This window comes from Capra hircus, chromosome 6 (genome assembly GCF_001704415.2).
Source record: "Capra hircus breed San Clemente chromosome 6, ASM170441v1, whole genome shotgun sequence".
NCBI lineage: Eukaryota > Metazoa > Chordata > Mammalia > Artiodactyla > Bovidae > Capra > Capra hircus.
In genome coordinates, this window is record NC_030813.1 from 93,811,828 (window position 1) to 93,829,943 (window position 18,116).

At 40.3% G+C, this 18,116-nt stretch overlaps 1 protein-coding gene across 2 annotated transcripts in view; it reads left to right on the forward strand.

The window, feature by feature from the left end:
* Positions 1-17,723, forward strand: part of ANXA3 (annexin A3) — a 74,242-nt gene extending 56,519 nt beyond the window's left edge. For both annotated transcript variants that reach the window (XM_018049627.1, XM_018049626.1), the window contains 5 exons: positions 58-151; positions 3,007-3,102; positions 7,734-7,792; positions 9,727-9,849; positions 17,318-17,723. In XM_018049627.1, coding sequence (XP_017905116.1) covers positions 58-151; positions 3,007-3,102; positions 7,734-7,792; positions 9,727-9,849; positions 17,318-17,377 — 432 coding nt within the window. In that variant the 3' untranslated portion in view covers positions 17,378-17,723. The remainder of the gene's footprint in view (positions 1-57; positions 152-3,006; positions 3,103-7,733; positions 7,793-9,726; positions 9,850-17,317) is intronic.

Sequence of the window (18,116 nt, forward strand, 5' to 3'; positions counted from 1 at the left end):
AAAAAGAGACAGAATTGGGTCCGTACTAGCATTTACGTCTTCTCTCTTTTCCAACAGATTCTCTATAATGCTGGTGAAAAGAGATGGGGCACGGATGAAGATGCCTTCACTGACATCCTGTGTCTAAGGAGCTTTCCTCAATTGAAACTGAGTATGGACTCACATTACTATCTTTTAATTTTTTTCTCTGCGTTGTGTTGTTTTTGCAAGTACTTCAGGGTTTAATATACATAATTCTGGAAAATGAAGTTAAAAATGGTGAAGGCGGTCCCATTTTTATGTACAGACATTTCAGGAAATGACCTGGGGAAGCTGTGCTCCAACTCAAGGAGAATCAACAGTACTCGGGTTTTACCCTCGGAGCTGAGTAGATTACCTGTGTGTGTTCAGTCACTCAGTTGTGTCCAACTCTTTGCAACCCCACGGACTGTAGCCTGACAGGTTCTTCTGTCCATCGGATTTTCCAGGCAAGAATACTGGAGTGGGTTGCCATTTCCTCCTCCAAAGGGATCTTCCTGATCCTAGGATCAAAGCCACATTTCCTGTGTCCCCTGCATTGCAGGCAGATTCTTTACCCCCTAGTGTTGATGTTCAGTCACTCAGTTGTGTCCAACTCTTTGCAACTCTTTGGACTGTAGCATGCCAGACTCCCGTATCCTTCACCATCTCCTGGAGCTTGCTCAAACTCATGTCCAGTGAGTCGGTGATGCCATCCAGCCATCTCATCCTCTGTTATATCCTTCTCCTTCTGCCTTCAATCTTGCCCAGCATCAGGGTCTTTTCCAGTGAATTAGTTCTTTGCATCAAGTGGCCAAAGTATTGGAGTTTCAGCTTCAGCATCAGTCCTTCCAATGAATATTCAGGACTGATTTCCTTTAGGATTGACTGGTTGGATCTCCTTGCTGTCCAAGGGACTCTCAAGAGTCTTCTCCAACACCACAGTTCTAAAGCATCAGTTCTCCAGTGCTTAGCCTTTTTTATTGTCCAGCTCTCACATCCATACATGACTACTGGATAAACCATAGCTTTGGCTAGATGGACCTTTGTTGGCAAAGTAATGTCTCTGCTTTTTAACATGCTATCTTGGTTTGTCATAGTTTTTCTTCCAAAGAGCAAAGTCTTTTAATTTCATGGCTGCAGTCACCATCTGCAATGATTTTGGAACCCAAAAGAATAAGTCTGTCACTGTTTCCATTGTTTCCCCATCTATTTGCCCTGAAGTGATGGGACCAGATGCCAAGATCTTCAGTTTTTGAATGTTGAGTTTTAAGCCAGCTTTTTCCTTCTTCTCTTTCATCTTCATCAAGAGGCTCTTTAGTTCCTCTTCGCTTTCTGCCATAAGGGTGGTGTCATCTGCGTATCTGAGGGTATTGATATTTCTCCTGGCAATCTTGATTCCAGCTTGTGTTTCATCCAGCCCAGCATTTTGCATGATGTACTCTGCATATCAGTTAAATAAGCAGGATGACAATATACAGCCTTGATGTACTCCTTTCCCAATTTGGAACCAGTCCATTGTTCCATGTCTGGTTCTAACTGTTGCTTCTTGACCTGCATACAGATTTCTCAGGAGGCAGGTCAGGTGGTCTGGTATTCCCATCTCTTGAAGAATTTTCCAGTTTGTTGTGATCCACACAGTCAAAGACTTTAGCGTCGTCAATGAAGTAGATGTTTTTCTGGAATTACCTTGCTTTTTCTATGATCCAGCAGATGTCGGCCGTTTGATCTCTGGTTCCTCTGCCTTTTCTGAATCAGCTTGTACATCTGGAAGTTCTCAGTTGATGTATTGTCAAAGCCTAGCTTGAAGGATTTTGAGCGTTACCTTCTAGCATGTGAAATGAGTGTGTGACAGATAATAGACAGGGTCGGTTTGGGAGGGAGGAAAGAGGAGCCGCCCTCTGGGCTGAAAGCAGAGAGCAGTGTTCCTGCTGATGGCAGATCCTAAATCACGGCTTCCAGCCCCTTTCTTGCCTAGTTAGCTACTTTCCAGGAAAACCAGGCATTACGGGTGATCTCTGTTAATGCATAAATACGGATTATCATTCAGCTTTTTCTGATATGAAGGTAAATGGGTGCAGTGGGGAAGCTGTTTTTCTCAGACCAGCTATTCCATGGAACTGCGAAGCACCCACACCTTCACTCATGCATGTCCCTGGGTCATTCTGGAAGCAACAGCACCCAAAAATCTAGAACGCCACTTCCTGTGGACATCTAACTGTATCTTCCTTGTGCTGGTCTGGAGAACCACCACGGTGCATGACTACGCTTACACCGAGTTCGTGGGAAAATGAGGAGACTTGGACATTGAAATTTCATCCTTTTTATAAAATGATAGTAATTATATATTATAGTTGCTTTATTAATATCTTTATTTGAAAAATAAAAACCAAACAATCATAGATCTCCAAATTTTCTGTTTTCAAATTTTACTTGGAAACAATATACTTGGCTTATGAAGTATCCCTCCAAGCTAGGTGGTGTGTGTACAGGTTTTACTTTCGGGAAATATTGACCAAGAACTTTCAATGCCTTCCAGTAAGTATGAAATAGGCTCTGCTGCCTTGGGGAGTGATTTATTATTCAGCACAAAGAAATCCTCACAGTTAAGATTTCAGTAGCAGATTTAAAATATATTTGACTCATGACCACATTCTTGTTCCTCAGGTGCTGTTATCTTTTAAGTTACCCCACCTTGCTAGAGAAATTGTTTATCATTTAACCTTTCAGGCTATTTTAAATGCTTACAGCCTAGGATGGGGAGGGAAGAAAGGAGAGAGAGAGATTAATCAGTGAAGAAAATGGCCTATGAACTTCAAGTTTTATTGTCGATGATATTTTAAAACAGAAATCCAAAACAAAAACTTCTGTGCTGAGTTTTTGATGGTTTAAAGAAGTGTTTGTGCTTGCTACTTAATAACATGATTTGCTGCATATCAAATCAGAAGCTAAAATATATTCAGGTGTCAACTAGGATGCTTTCAATTTTTTTGCGATGCTGCTTTTCAGCATTTGATGAATACAGAAACATCAGCCAGAAGGACATCGAGGACAGCATAAAAGGAGAATTGTCTGGGCATTTTGAAGACTTACTGCTGGCCATAGGTAAGTCCATAAGTGCTTATAAACTGAGACACTTTGCTCTAGTTTTCAATCAGTGTCAGGATCAGCTCTTTTCATCTCAGAATCCTGACTGATCCATCTTTATGCTCCCCAGAGCCCTCAGCACAGTCCATGGTACACACCATATGCTCAACAAATATTGTGAAATGGATGCAGGAAGATGTTCTCTGTTTAGGGCTTCCTTTGCTGTTTAACTTTGTGTTTATCTTGGTACCACGTTTGGATTATAAACTCCTTGAGAAAGAAAAATGTTACACTTCTACTGGCATTTTTATGGAGCCCATTGAAAGCCTAGATCTAAGCCCATATGGTAATTAATCATGTTTGGTTATTTTTGGAAGATGTCAGTGGCCTCCCAACATTAAACTCAGGACAGAACTGCGGGTCTCCTCCTTGTTGGCTGTGCGAACAGGGAGAATCAGAAAGAAAATAAGTCACGGACTGAATCTGTGCCTGGAGAGACACGTGGATTAACAGGCAGACAACACATGGTTATGTAAGCTGGTCTGTCTTCTTCGTCAGGTCTCTGCAGCCTGTGCTTTTAGGCACCCAAAGAACACCTTGCAAGAAAGATGCATTCAGAGGAAAGAGACACTCTTCAAAGACAGGATTCAGTGACCATTCTAGTCCAAGTCAAGCGTGCGGGAGTGCTTAGTCAGTCAGTTGTGTCCCACTCTTTGTGACCCCATGGTCTGTGGCCCTCCAGGCTCCTCTGTCCATGGGATTTTTCAGGCAAAAGTGCTGGACTGGGTTGCCATTTCATCCTCTAGGGGATCTTCCCGACCCAGGGATCAAACCCATGTCTCCTGTGTTTCCTGCATTGTAGGCGGATTCTTTACCCGCAACTCAGTCTAAATGCTCATAAGCAGACAGGATTGTTCAGAATCCCAAAATTCTCTAATTTCTGGTGACTGTTGGTCTTGCTTCTCTGCTAATGCCAGGGTAGGAGTACCTGTCCTCCACAAAACTTATCATTTCACCAATGAAATATCATATCTAACATCAATAATAATAATTAATAGCTTCTCCAGTGAGATAAAGATAGCTGATATCTAAGCGTACCCTCCAGAGTGAGGCTCTGATTCATCTTTCAAATGTTAATTACCACCTCTGGAGGGTGGAAGGTGCCTCAAATTGTACTTTTTAAATAAACATTCGTCAGGCACATACGACATGCTCGGCATTATGCTAACCTCTTGGCAAACAACAACCCATTTAATCCTCATGACAATCCCATGGGTGAGGGATTGTTATTATCCCCATAGGAGATCTGAGGCACTGAAAGGTTAAGTTCCTTTCCCAGGTTACTCAGGGAAAGTGTGGTGGAGCTGGGGCTCTAACCTAGGCATTTGGGCTCCACAGCCTGTGATGTTAACCAGCCTCTCCAATGTGCTTCAGGGGAAACAGAGATTGAAACCTGCACGTGTCACCCCATCCACAGTGAAGTATTCTAAATTACAGAAAAAGTACCAGGGAGCAAGCCCTCCCTAAGGTTTGGCTCTATTCTCAGGATTTCCTCTGCATGTGTTATTTCACTAACTTCTGATCCTCTCTTCAGTGCCAAGAATGATCCAAATGCTGCTTTAAAAAAAATATGTACACACACACACACACACACACACACACATATACGGGCTTCCCAGGTGGCACTGGTGGTAAAGGACCCACCTGCCAATGCAGGGAACATAAGAGACACAAGTTCAATCCCTGAGTGCAGAAGACCCCCTGGAGGAGGGCATGGCAACCCACTCCAGCATTCTTGCCTGGAGAAGCATTGCATGGACAGAGGAGCCTTGTAGGCTACAATCCATAGGGTTGCACAGAGTCGGACACAACTGAAGCATCTTAGCAAGCACATATGTGTGTGTATGTATAGGTGACTTGCTAAAAGACAGGCCAAGAAAGAATAAAAAGCTTCTTTTTCAATTAAAAAAAAAAAACGAATCAGAGATCAGTCTCCATACTTAGCTTTGAAAATATTCCAGTGTCAGTGATAAAGCCAGTTAATTGTTTTCATTTCATCCTTTAACCTTTACATCAGTTTTGCTGCTTTTCACCTTGCCTGCTGTATTATTTGAAAAACTTTATTAAGAGGTACAGATTCTCACTTCATTGAGCTAAGAGGCATTTTTGGAAATAGATACTGAATTATGCACTAAATTTGGGCTACAGTGTGTGTTATTTTATCAAGTGAAAGAAACACTTTAAAATTTAACTAATTTAAAGTTCAAGATATGTCTCACTTTCATTTTCTATTTCAGGCTATCACTGGAATACATTTTAAAGAAATCTTTATTGAGATAGAAGTCAAGCACCATAAAATTCACCCGAAGTATGCAATTCAGTGCTCTCTGCTTTCACAGAGTTGTGCAGCTTTCACCAGGATTTAAGTTTGGGATCTTTCCATCAGCTCTCAAAGAAACCCTGTGCCCGCTAACAGTCACCCCCCATTCCTCCCCACCCCTGGCAACCACCGGTTTCCTTTCTGAGTCAATAGATCTGCCTGTCCTGGCTATTTCATACACAAGGAATCTAATACACTGCCAACACATAGCTTGCGACACGAAAAACCATCTAACATCTGAGAAATGCGCAGTAGGAAGATCGCTGGTTGTCAAATCTGTACGTAGATAGGAAGAAGCTTTCTTCAAAGAGACTATTTCATTAGGGAGAAGACTTTAATCTCAGAAATGTATACAGGAGTCTGAAAATCAAACAGAAAAAGCCTTTCTTTTATGGAGAAGAGATAAACAGATCTTAGCAGAAGCTTTTTTTTTTTTTGAGGTTGATTTGTCACGTGCTGGGTCTCTGCTGCATGAACTTTTCTCTAGTTGTGGCGAGGGGGGCTCTTCTTTAGTTGTGGTCTGTGGGCTTATCATTGAGGTGCCGTCTCTCCTGGAGCAAGAACTCTAGGGTGTGCAGGCTTCGGTAGCTATAGCTCTTGGGCTCAGTAGTCGTGGCACAGCATGTGGGATCTCCCCGGACCCAGGGATTGAACCCTGCCTTGGTAGATGGATTCTTAACCACTGGACCATCAGGAAAGCCCTAGCAGAAATTTTTAAAGAAGTTGGACAAGCAAGGAGGCAGGATCGTTGGGGGCTGAAAGGAAGCGTGTCTTGCCTTGTCAGCTTGTTCTTAGGACAAGCTGAAAAGGAGGCATGTTGGCATTTTGGTACTTGCTCAGTCTGGGGACCAAGCGAGGATTCAGGGGCCTGTGACAGGGGTCAGGGGAAGGCCTGAGAAAGTTTGGTCAAAAGAACACAAATGGTAAGAAGCAGGCAACCATGAACTCTTGATCATCATAACGAACTTCAGGAGACTCCCTGATTTTTTGGAATTTCCCTGAGTTTTCCTACTGGGGTTGAGTCTTAAAGCAGGCTTCCTTATACTGTATACGCTACCACTTGCCCAAATATTCACACATGAGGAACAAATCTGGTAGCTAAGACCATAAAGCGAAGGAGAGGATAAAGGATTATGGAAAGAAAGGATTCCCTGCATTTAGTTTGTGGGGAGCGAGATGATTGAAAGACTTAATAGGATAAAAGCAGGCATAACAACTTTCAATCAAATGATTAAGGCTTGCTGAATATAAGTTTGAGAAAAATATAGGTAATACCAATTCACATCCATGGTTTCTTCTCAGACAATTTCAAATCTGTAGCTGTTATCATGTTTGTCCCAGATTCCATGTTCCTAATACATTTCTCTGTTTCCCTTAAGACACAGACACAAAAGGTCTTTTCACTTTCCTTAAAAGAGTCTGAAAGGCACTATGAGAAAGCCACTGTTCTTGTTCTGATCTCCAAAATTCATTATAAAATTCATTCACTTTTGGTCAGCTTTCTACCTAGAGATCAAATTTAAGATGATACAAGTAATTGTGTTGCAATAAACAGACTTATTCCCTACAGACTTTTCTAGTCCTGGCTACTTTCACTTTAAAGGATAATTCATTTGCTCATGTTTTTGCCAGTGATCTTTATTATTATTATTATTATTTCTGCTTTACTCATTATTTCAAAATAAAGAATTGAAAGATTTTAGTGTGTTTTTTTAATGACTGAATTTAGATTACACGCACTGGTTATAATGTAATTAATCAGTCTATAAATTCTAATTCAATCACTTAAGAAAAAAATCTATTGGAAAAATTGGTTTTAAGCTGAGCTCCAGTGCCCCTATTTGCCTAATGAGTTATTTGGAGCAACATCTCTGCAATCTTTAGACCCAAGCTATTCATCAGTAGTCAAAGATGTTAGAAATGGAGCAGCCCTACACCCTAGGGAGTTATCAAATGTAAGCGTAGGTGTTGGTGTGTCTGGGATCTGGAAATGAGTCAGCTGCTGTGGGAGTATCTTTGGCAGGTAATTTTATTTTCCCTGAGGCTAAGGATAATTACTGTGTTAAAGTTCCATGCAAATATGACGTTATAAGGCTTCAAAATTCAGGCTGAGCATTCATTCATTCTTTCATTCTAAAGAAAAGCGAGGAGTAGGGAGGAGGAGAATGGTATGGTGATCCAAAAAGAATCTTTTTTAAAAATGTATTACTATAGATTAACTCAATTTCTATTAAATGAAACTGAACATTACTTTGCTTTTTTACAACAGTTCGTTGTGCGAGGAACACGCCTGCCTTTTTAGCTGAAAGACTGTACCAAGCTTTGAAGGTTGGTCTGGAAATTTCATTTATATTCTTAGCGTCCCTCAAGGAAAATGTAAAAATATTGCTTAATATTGATGGCATTTCCTATTTCTTTTCCATTTTGATAGAGTTCTCTTTTGTAGCTAATCTGTCTACTAATTTGGCTCATAGGTTGATAATGAGTTTCCTAATCATTACAGAGGTAGGTGCGCTGAAGTGCTGACTAAATTATTTCTCCCACTTCACAGTAATGTAGGCAGTTGATTGGTTTTAGGACACCAGCCCTCAAACGTGATCCAGTGGCCTCTCAAGCCACCTTACTTAACCCACACTGAGCTAGCCGCCTTTCAGGATGTAGAAACCCTGTGTTTTCTCGTCTGCTGTCACTTCTAGGCAGGGAGCTCTGTGAATCTGTTCAGTTCTTTCTCATTTATATCTTCAGACCCTCATAGTGAGCCTGGCATGCAGAAGATGCTGACAGCAGTTTCTTCCTGGATATTTCCTATAGAAATCCACGTGCCCTTTCAAAGCTGTGTCTGCAATAAACACAGCACTTTCGTCACCTCCCATCCCAGTCTTGCTCTGCCTCCTGCCTTCAGTCATCTCAGTGGATAACACCGATAGGAACTAGCCTTCCTCCCCAGCCTTGATCTCTACAGCTCAGCCACGTCAGCCTTCTTTCTGTTCCGTGATTACTCCAAGCGTCTACCCATGTCAGGGTGTTGGCGTTTGTCATGCTCCCTGCCCAGTGTGTGTCTCCTCCAGATCTATCTATGGCTGCCTCCTCTCATCTCTGAGGTCTCAGCTCATGCATCCTCCTGAGAGAGGTCTTCCCTGTCTACCCAGGTCACCTGACTTCCTTTCACTGACACTCCACCCCATCGTTCTCAGTACCACTAACTTACTGTCCTTCCCGTCCACCTCCATCAGCGAGAACTCCATGAGAGTGTGTGCTCTGTAAGCATTTGTTGTGCTCAGTAAGCATTTGTTGAATAAATGAATGGTGTCAATATCCACCTAACTGCTCAGCTAGAAATTCTACACTTCTCTTTCCCTCTTTCTTCTCAAACATCATTAAGATTTGTCAGTCTGCCTTTACGAGCATCTCTTAAATCTTATCAATTTTCTCCATCCCTACGACCATTATTGTAGATCAGGCCGTCAACATCTCTTTCTGTCTCTCTCTTGGTTATATAATCACTCCTGGATGGATCTCAAAGCTTCCAGTCTTATTCTGTCATCTTCATCCTACTCTTTTCCTGAAATCCATTCTTCAGACTGCTGCTGTCAAAGGAACCTTCTGAAATTACAAATCTGATCTGATCTCAACACACTCATTTTTAACAGACTGCAAATAGTTCTTCACACTCAGGATGAAGTCAGAATTTCATTTCATGGTTTATAAGGTCTGGCCTTTCCAGATATATTTCTTGCTGTTCCTTCTTATTACTTATGTATTCTTAAATGTGGTATTATTTCTTGCCCTAAAGCATCACGTATGCTGTATCTTATATTGAAACTTTTTTTTTTTCCCTCTGCATAATAACTCCATTCCTTCTTCTCCTGGCTGACTATTGGCCCCAGCTTAAATCCCACTTTCTCAAACAGTCCTTTACTAATCCTTGATTTGAATATGGTAGGCCTCCCTAACATAAGCTCTCATAGTACCCAACACTTCCCATATATCAGATTTTATTGTAATGGCCCATTTTCTCACCTGTACCCTTTACAAAACTGAAAGCTTAACAGGGGCGTCTCGTCTCTGTTTTCAGCATTTAGCAATGCAATGGCAGAAAATGTTCTTGAATAAATGAATGAGGGTGTTTGATGAAAAATGAGAGAAGGAGTCACTGCGGTTGAATAGTTTGTGTACCGTGATCAGTGTCTCATGAATAGAGATCCATGTGTTATTTTGTGAGCAATGAGATTGGTCTCGTGGACACTTGCATTTCTTAACAGGGTGCCGGAACTGATGAGTTTACTCTGAACCGAATAATGGTTTCCAGATCAGAAATTGACCTTCTGGACATTCGAGCAGAGTTTAAGAAGCTTTCTGGCTACTCCCTGTATTCAGCAATTAAAGTAAGTCTCTTCTTAAAAATAGCAAAACATATCTTGCCTCTCTCTACCCGTCGTCTTTCCCTTATAATCCTCAAATCATGGCAATTCATGAGTTAGGTTTCTCTCTCCTTGTCAGTGTGTAAATGTGTTTTTTGAATTATTTGTCAGCCATGAAAAGGAGTGAATTTGAGTCAGTGGTGATGTGGATGAATCTAGAGTCTGTCATACAGGGTGTAGTAAGTCAGAAAGAGAAAAACAAGTGTCATGTATTAATGCACAAATATGGAATCTAGAAGAATGGTGCTGCTGAACCTATTTTCAGGGCAGGAATAGAGGCACAGAGGGAGAGAATGGATTTGTGGACACCAGGAGGGAGTGGAACAAACTGAGAGAGTAACATTGACATATATGCACTTCTTTGGGTGAAACAGCCAGTGGGAAGCTGCTGTGTAGCGCATGGAGCTCAGCCTGATGCTCATGATGACCCAGATGGATGGCATAGGGGTGGCTGGGAGGGACGTTTCAGAGGAAGGGTGTATGTGTATACATATGGCTGATTCATGTTTTGTACAGCAGAAACCTAACACAACATTGTAAAGCAATTCTATTCCAACCTAAAGATTAAGAAAAAAGAAAGAAAGAAACCTCAAACAAAGAGTGACAAAATATTTCTTAAAGATAATAATTATTTTTCAGCTCTAAAATCCTAGGTACATAAAAGGCACTCAACATTTTATTTTTTTTAGGTTTAGTGGCCACTGATTTTTCTTCTTTTGTGAATTGCATATGCAAATTGCTTGTCTGTTTTCTTATATTGTACTGTTTTAATTTATTTCAGTTATTCTTTCTGGCAGTAGAACAAAAGTATGTATTTTACATTTCCTCTTTGTTTTACACAAAAGATAACATGATTCTGCACTTTGCAGTTCTTTTCATTTCAGGAAGGAAGCTTTCTCATTCTTTTTCTTTAACTTTTTATTTTGCATTGGAGTATAGCTGGTTGATAAACAATGTTTTGATAGATTCAGATGAACAGTGAAGGAACTCAACTATACATATACATGTATCCATTCTCCCCCAAATTTCCCTCCTGTCCAGACTGCCACATAGCATTGAGCAGAGTTCCATGTGCTATACAGTAGGTTCTTATCGGTTATTCATTTTAAATACAGGAGTGTGTACATGTCCATCCTAAACTCCCTAACTGTCCCTTCCCTCCACCCTTCCACCTGCCGGCAGCCATCAGTTCATTCTCTAAGACTGTGAATCTCTTTCTGTTTTGTAAGTAAGTGCATTTGTATCATTTCTTTTTAGATTCCACATTTAAGGGATGTCTTACAATATTTCTCCTTCTTTGCCTGACTTACTTCACTCAGTGTGACGCTCTCTAAGTCTACCATGTTGCTGCAAATGACATTATTTCATTCTTTTTTAATGGCTGGGTAATATTCCATTGTATGTATGTACCATATCTTCTTTATCCATTTCTTTGTCGATGGACATTTAGGTTGCAAGGAAGTTTTCTCATTCTTTTTAACAGCTGCATATCATTCCATTACTTGTATATTTGTACCTACCACATCAACAGATGTTTCAAGTTTGTTGCTATTCTAAACAACACTGCAATACACGTGTGTGATTTTATCAGGTACAAGTGTATCTGAAGGATGAGTGCTCAATAGTAGATAGCAGTGCTGAGACAGATGTCAGTACACCTGTAATTTTGATTGTTGTTCAGTTGCTAGTCGTGTCCAACTCTCTGTGACCCCATGGACTGCAGCACACCAGGCTTCCCTGTCCTTCACTATCTCTAAGGACAGGGAATTTTGGTAAATATTATCAATTGACTTCCACTGCACCTCAATTAGTCAACTAGATTTGCCATCAAAATCATTTTTATTTTTTTTAATGAGAGCTGTCTGTTGTTTTTGTACTAAACCTTTGCAGGAAAAGATACTTGCTTAAGTTGAAAAAGAAAATTTATTCAAAAAGGCAACTGTCCAGTTGCGCCTGGGGCTTAGCACAGATTTCATCAACTGCTCACGCTCAATGCAATTTGAATCGACTCTGACACATTACAATAGTTTCAATCAACAGAGGAAGATACAATAAAGTTAACTAAATTGTACTTATCAAGGCAGAAAAGGAGACACATACATTTTATAAAGATTTCCAGTAACAAGGTTGAAACATGAAGAGGTCCTTTGGTTCACCCTTGGCAAACCAGAAAATTCAATTAACTGATAGCTCTCCCTCTCCAGATGGCCTGGGTAATTGAAGCTTATTGTATTAGGAAACATGTAAGCAATGTGTATCTTGATAGAAAAGAAAAATCCATTGCTGAAGAGTTCAGTGTGTAATTTAAAATTATCTTAGGTTTCTTCATTTCTGTTGCCTAACATAGATTATTAAGTAATTTCATTACATTTTCGATATTGATGAATAGAATCTTTTTGTCTATCATCCTTGCCTTGGCTTCTGTCTTCCTCTTCCTTCTGCCTTTAGTTTAGACATTTCTCTGCTCATTAACACCTTAGGTGATGACTGGAGGGGAGAAGAGGAAGAAAGTAAGTGAAAAACAAATGTGTGTCTCTTAATACTAAGACATTTTAAAAAACTGGATGAAATTAGTTTTTGGTAGATTTTCTTGATCAACAAATTAAGTATCTATCTAAAAAATAACTTGACTCCAGAGACTTTAAGAGAAAATGTAGTAGCTACCCTCAGTTAGTTCCTAATTTATGTGTAGACTTGAGGTAGACATAAATAAAGCAATTTCAAGATAATCATCATATTTCATATTGGTACTTCTTGCTAAAATGTGAAACTGTAAACGCAAAGAAACTTGAAAAAAGGATAAAGTAGGCTGACAAAATAATGTGAAACAGCGTAAAATGAAATATTGGATGTGGGGTCTAGAGGAGTAATAGAGGAATTGAGAGTAACAGATGTTTGGGATTAGATAGAGAATCTTCCCAGGTGGTGCTGTGTGTGTGCTTAGTCGCTCAGTTGTGTTCAGTTCTTTGCAGCCCCACGGACTGAAGCCCGGAAGGCTCCTCTGTCCATGGAATTTTCCAGGCAAGAATACTGGAGTCTGTTGCCATTTCCTACTCTAGGGGATCTTCCCGACTGAGAGGTTGAACCCACGTCTCTTCCATTGGTACACGAGTTCCAGGTGGTGCTAGGGGTAAAGAACCCGCCTGCACATGCAGGAGACAGGAGAGATACAGATTCCATCCCTGGGTCGGGAAGATCCCCAGAAGGGGAGTAGGCAACCCACTCCCAGTATTCTTGCCTGGAGAATTCCATGGACAGAGGAGCCTGGTGGGCTACAGTCTGTATGGACGCAGAGAGTCAAACACAACTGCAGCGACTTAGCACACGGCACATTTCTTAGGGAAGAGAGTCTGAAGCTTACCTTTCAGGTTAATAAGCATGTGCGGAGTGCCTTATGAGCCTGGTGCTATGCTGGTCAATAGAGTCTGAAAGGTGAGTGCTCTAGAAACACACGTTTGATGAGAAGTAGAAGGATAAGTACCCCGTGCAGTGTTCTTGCCTGGAGAATCCCAGGGATGGGGGAGCCTGGTGGGCTGCCGTCTACAGGGTCTTACAAAGTCAGACATGACTGAAGCAACTTAGCAGCAGCAGCAGAAGGATAAGTATTAATAAGGTGCTTGATTCATTAGGAGCCTACCTTGGGAATATGGAAAAATACAATCTTAGTGGCAAGATCCATTCAGTTGAAAGAGAGCCTTGAGAATAGGAAATTGGTATTCCATTCATTCAATTTAAAATACTTACTGAAAGTATATTATGTGCCAGGCTCAGAGTAACAATTATAAGTAAAGAAAAAAAGTTTTCTGCCCTTATGGAATTAGAAATAAATGTAAAATTACAGCCATGTTCGATGTAAAGGAAAGAGAGATTGTGCTGTAAGATCACATAACAGGAGGGTTTGACCTACAGGAAGGTTTTGATTCAGATCTGAAAATGATTAGACTTAACAAGGCAAAGGTTGTAGGGGTCAGAATTCAGCAGAGCATTCTAACAAAAGGAGTCATGAGTGAAAAGACCTCATGGTGGAAGAAACATAATGAAAAACGAGGCTGGAGGGACCAGATCGTGCAGGGCCTTTTTGGCAATGTTTAAAGATTTATCTTTTGCTTAAGAGCGATGGGAAGCCATTGAAGTGTTTAAATTTTAAGCACATAGTGTCATGACCAGAAGTATGTTTAGAAAAGATCTTGTGACTCTGGAGAATGAATTGGACATAAGATAGAAGGGATGTGGAGTGATGGGCTACTGTATTAGTCATATTAGAGTAGCTCTGATTCAAAATAGTTGATGCAAAGCTACTGCTAATACAAAGAGAGGAAAAAGCAAAGACTCAGAAGATACTTAGGAGTTAAAACTTCAAATGACTCAATATGACATCTTGTGAAAAGAAAGAAGGAGTTGAGGATGACTCCCAGGTATCTGGGGCTTCCCAGGTAGCTCAGCAGTAAAGAGTGCAGGGGCTGCAGGAGACCTGGGTTCGATCCCAGGGTCGGGAAGATCCCCCTGGAGAGGGCATGGCAACCCTCTCAAGTATTCTTGCCTGGAGAATCCCATGGACAGAGAAGCCTGGCAGGGGTATGGTCCGTAGGATCGCAAAGAGTCAGACACAACTGAAGTGATTTAGCACACATGCTTCTTTCCTTACAAGTAGATCAGGTTTTTAGTGGTTTTTCTTTTTTTTTTCCCCCTTTGAGGGGAGTCAGGGAGAAAATTCCACATGTTAAGTTCGAGGTGTCTTTTGTCGAGTTAAAAACAAATGCACAACGTCAGAGTTGCGAATTATGTTTTATTTGGGGCAAAATGAGGACTGCAGCCCAGGGAATCTCACTTCAGATAGCTCTGAGGAACTACTCCAAAGAGGTGGAGGTGGGGAAGGTCAATATATATGTGATTTTGGTTAAAGGGGCGTTCATGGAATCAAGCGCTTATTTTACAAAAGGTTTTCTGCTAGTCATGAGGACCTGATGTCACCATGAAGGGATTTAGTGATTTTCTAGATATGAGGAAATGCAAGGATTGGGTTCATAAAATTAGTTCCTAAAAATGTCTGTCTGAAGACCTGTTCTGCTAGTTTTCCCGGAGTACAGTGGCTCATTCCTGACCTCCACCCTGAACTTCCTCCAGGGGATATTGAAGGACAGCTTCCTGGAGCAGCACATGATTTAACCCTTGTAGAGGTAGATGCCAAATGCTCATGGCAAGTTACAATTTGTAACTGACACTTCAAAACACGCAAATAGAGATGGCGAGTTGTAGCTAGTGGTATGGGATGTATTTTCAGAAATAATTGTGTCACTGAATCTTTGGACATGCATGCAAATTCTCTAGGGAGAAAATATAGATTCAGAGAAAATGTAATATGAATTTTAAGTGATAAATTGGGATTTAAGCATTACTAGCAGTGACTGGCTAAAGAGTGGAGGATGAGTCTACAAAGAAGACAGAAGTGGAGATGGCAGAGAGGAAGGAAGAAAAGTCAGAACTATTTACAGGATAAGAGAGGGCTTCTTGCTTAATGGGTATGATGGTCATTGAACCCATTTCCCAAAACAAGAAGCATTAACACCTTGGAAAATACGCATTGAGAATCCAAGGAAGCTAATGACAAGAGATGAGAGCCTAGAATAGATTTGTTGTGGTCAGAATGGAAAAAGATTGGGAGAGGAGAGAACCACCAGTACCACTGTTAAAAATAGGCCAACAGAAACATTTAGTTTCTTAAGAACAATTAATATGGCCTAATTAGGAAGCTGTAAATTATGTTTAAAGGTTTTGAAAATACATTGATATTTTTGGATAACAATTTCTAAAACTCCATAAAATAGAATTTTTTATTCATATAGAGGACTTCACCTTCCAATATAGAGGATTTGAGTTTGATCCCTGATGAGGTAGCTAAGATCTCACATGCCTGGTGGTCAAAAAAAACAAAACATAAGATAGAAACAATATTGTAACAAATTCAATAAAGACTTTAAAAGTGGTCCACATCAAAAAAATTCTTTTTAAAAAGAATAGCTATTTTCCTGAAAGACGTAAAGGAATAAAGGTAGGAGAAAAGGATGAACATTTATTGTCTACAGTGGATCAAAATGTTATGTTTAGTTCTGTTTTAAACTACTTGGATGTATTTTCTCAGCTAACTAATAGAACCCCTAATACTTGCTTACAACTTTGATCAGAGATGGCTAGAGGGAGCTGTTTTAATACAAAGCCAGAGCGTTGCTGACTTGTCAGTGATTCAAGAGACCATTATACAGGGCAAAACAAGACTTAAGAACTAAAATTTATGTAAAACAGAAGAATGTGTATTAAGGCCTGTTGTGTCTTATTATGAAAGCAATGCTTAGTCTCTTCTCTAAGTGACCCTTCTTCATTGCTTCCTCTACCTTACTACAATATAAATTCTAACTGATAAGAAGTTGCCTTGAATCAAATAAGAATAATGTGAGGATTTTAAGCAATCTTGGTCAAAAGCCAAGTTTTATCACAGATGCTATGCAAACATTTTGCCTCTTTTACATAACAAACATGGCAACTTGTACTTTAAGCCTCAGTCTCCCTAATGGCTCAGTGGTAAAGAATCTGCTTGCCAATGCAGGAGACGAGGGAGGCACGGGTTTGTTCCCTGGGCTGGGAAGACCCCTGGAATAGGAAGTGACAATCCACTCCAGTATTCTTGCCTGGAGAATTCTATGGACAGAGAAGTCTGGTGGGCCACAGTCCATGGGGTCACAAAGAGTTGGACGCAAATGAGCAACTGAGCACAGCATACACATGGTGTCTTTTCTGAATCCTTTTTGGCTATCCTAGGAGAGAGGAACTGGGAAACATACTCTATAGGAAGGTAGCTCATTTCACTTTCTTAAGTCAGGAAGTATAGAATGGGGGTAAGCAGCCAGGTTAACTGGCTCTGAATTCCGATTCTGCGCTTATTCTCTATAATCTGGGATAAATATCCTAACCTCTGTCTTTCTCATATTACTTCTTGGTTAAATGGAGATAGTTACGGTACCTACTACACAGTTGTTGTAAGGATTAAAGTAGTTAACCTTTAGAAGAGCAAGTGTTTGATAAGTATTAATATAAATATAGTAAAATATTTTTTAAAGTTTGGTGAGAAAATAAAGGTTATGTAATATTATGTGATTGACGTACTCTTCCTTTTTTAAAAAACCCGAGTTGACATTTAACCGCAATATATCACGCAGAATTTAAGTATTGTATATTGTAAAGAAGATGCTAGGCTGAAACGCGATTTCCCACAGATATGACTGGATGGTGGAACTGCAGGTGTATATTACCAAATGGTACAGGTCATGAGCTTCCCACGCCGGTGACTGCCCTAGTGCTGTGGGATTCGATTCATCCATGGTCCCCTCATTATTTACGCTGTGTCTCTCCTTCTCTCCGCCTGTCCTGTTCCTTGCAGTCGGATACTTCTGGAGACTATGAGATCACACTCTTAAAGATCTGTGGAGGAGATGACTGAGTCAAGAACATCCTTTCCAAAGGCTGCCTGCTCCCACGATGGGCATTTTCCTCAGCTCTGCCTACTCCTTTTTCACGGTATTTACAAGTACAAGCAAGTGTCCACAATATCCTCTTTTTAACAGAAATTCTCATTGTTCCATAATAATCATAACCACAAAAAGTGATTATTGTCATAGAACGTCTCATCATAATGTAGCCACTTATAAATGACATTTTTAAATGAAATTAAAGATCTGCTAATACTACCCAAATTGCATTTCTGCTTTGGAAGTGAGAATCTTTGTATCGTTCTAAAGCACTGAATGCCAAACAGTGTAATAAAGGTTGTTGCCTATGTAAAAGGTGATCTGTCTGTTAGTTTTTATCATCTGCCACTGTTGTTTGGTACCTGGCGCCAATGACTAAAAGATATTTTAAAACATGTTTTTGTTGTAAAAGCTGTGGTTGCTTCAATGTATCTAGTGTCTTATTAATCACATTCATCTTTAAGAAAGAAGTAAAAATGAAGATCTATGTAATCCTGGCCTCCCTTTTCTAGTTTGATCAAGCTAAAGGAGTGGCAATGCATGAGAAACTGTTTTAGCCCTCAGATAACATCCGCTAAACTGTTGATCTAACCACTGCCTATCTGAATAGTGAACATGACTTGTGGTTGTTTCATGCTAAATACTACTTTCCCAGAATGAGTATTTAGAATCAAGTTTCTTAGGTATCTTTTTCCTCTAAAATAAGTTTGC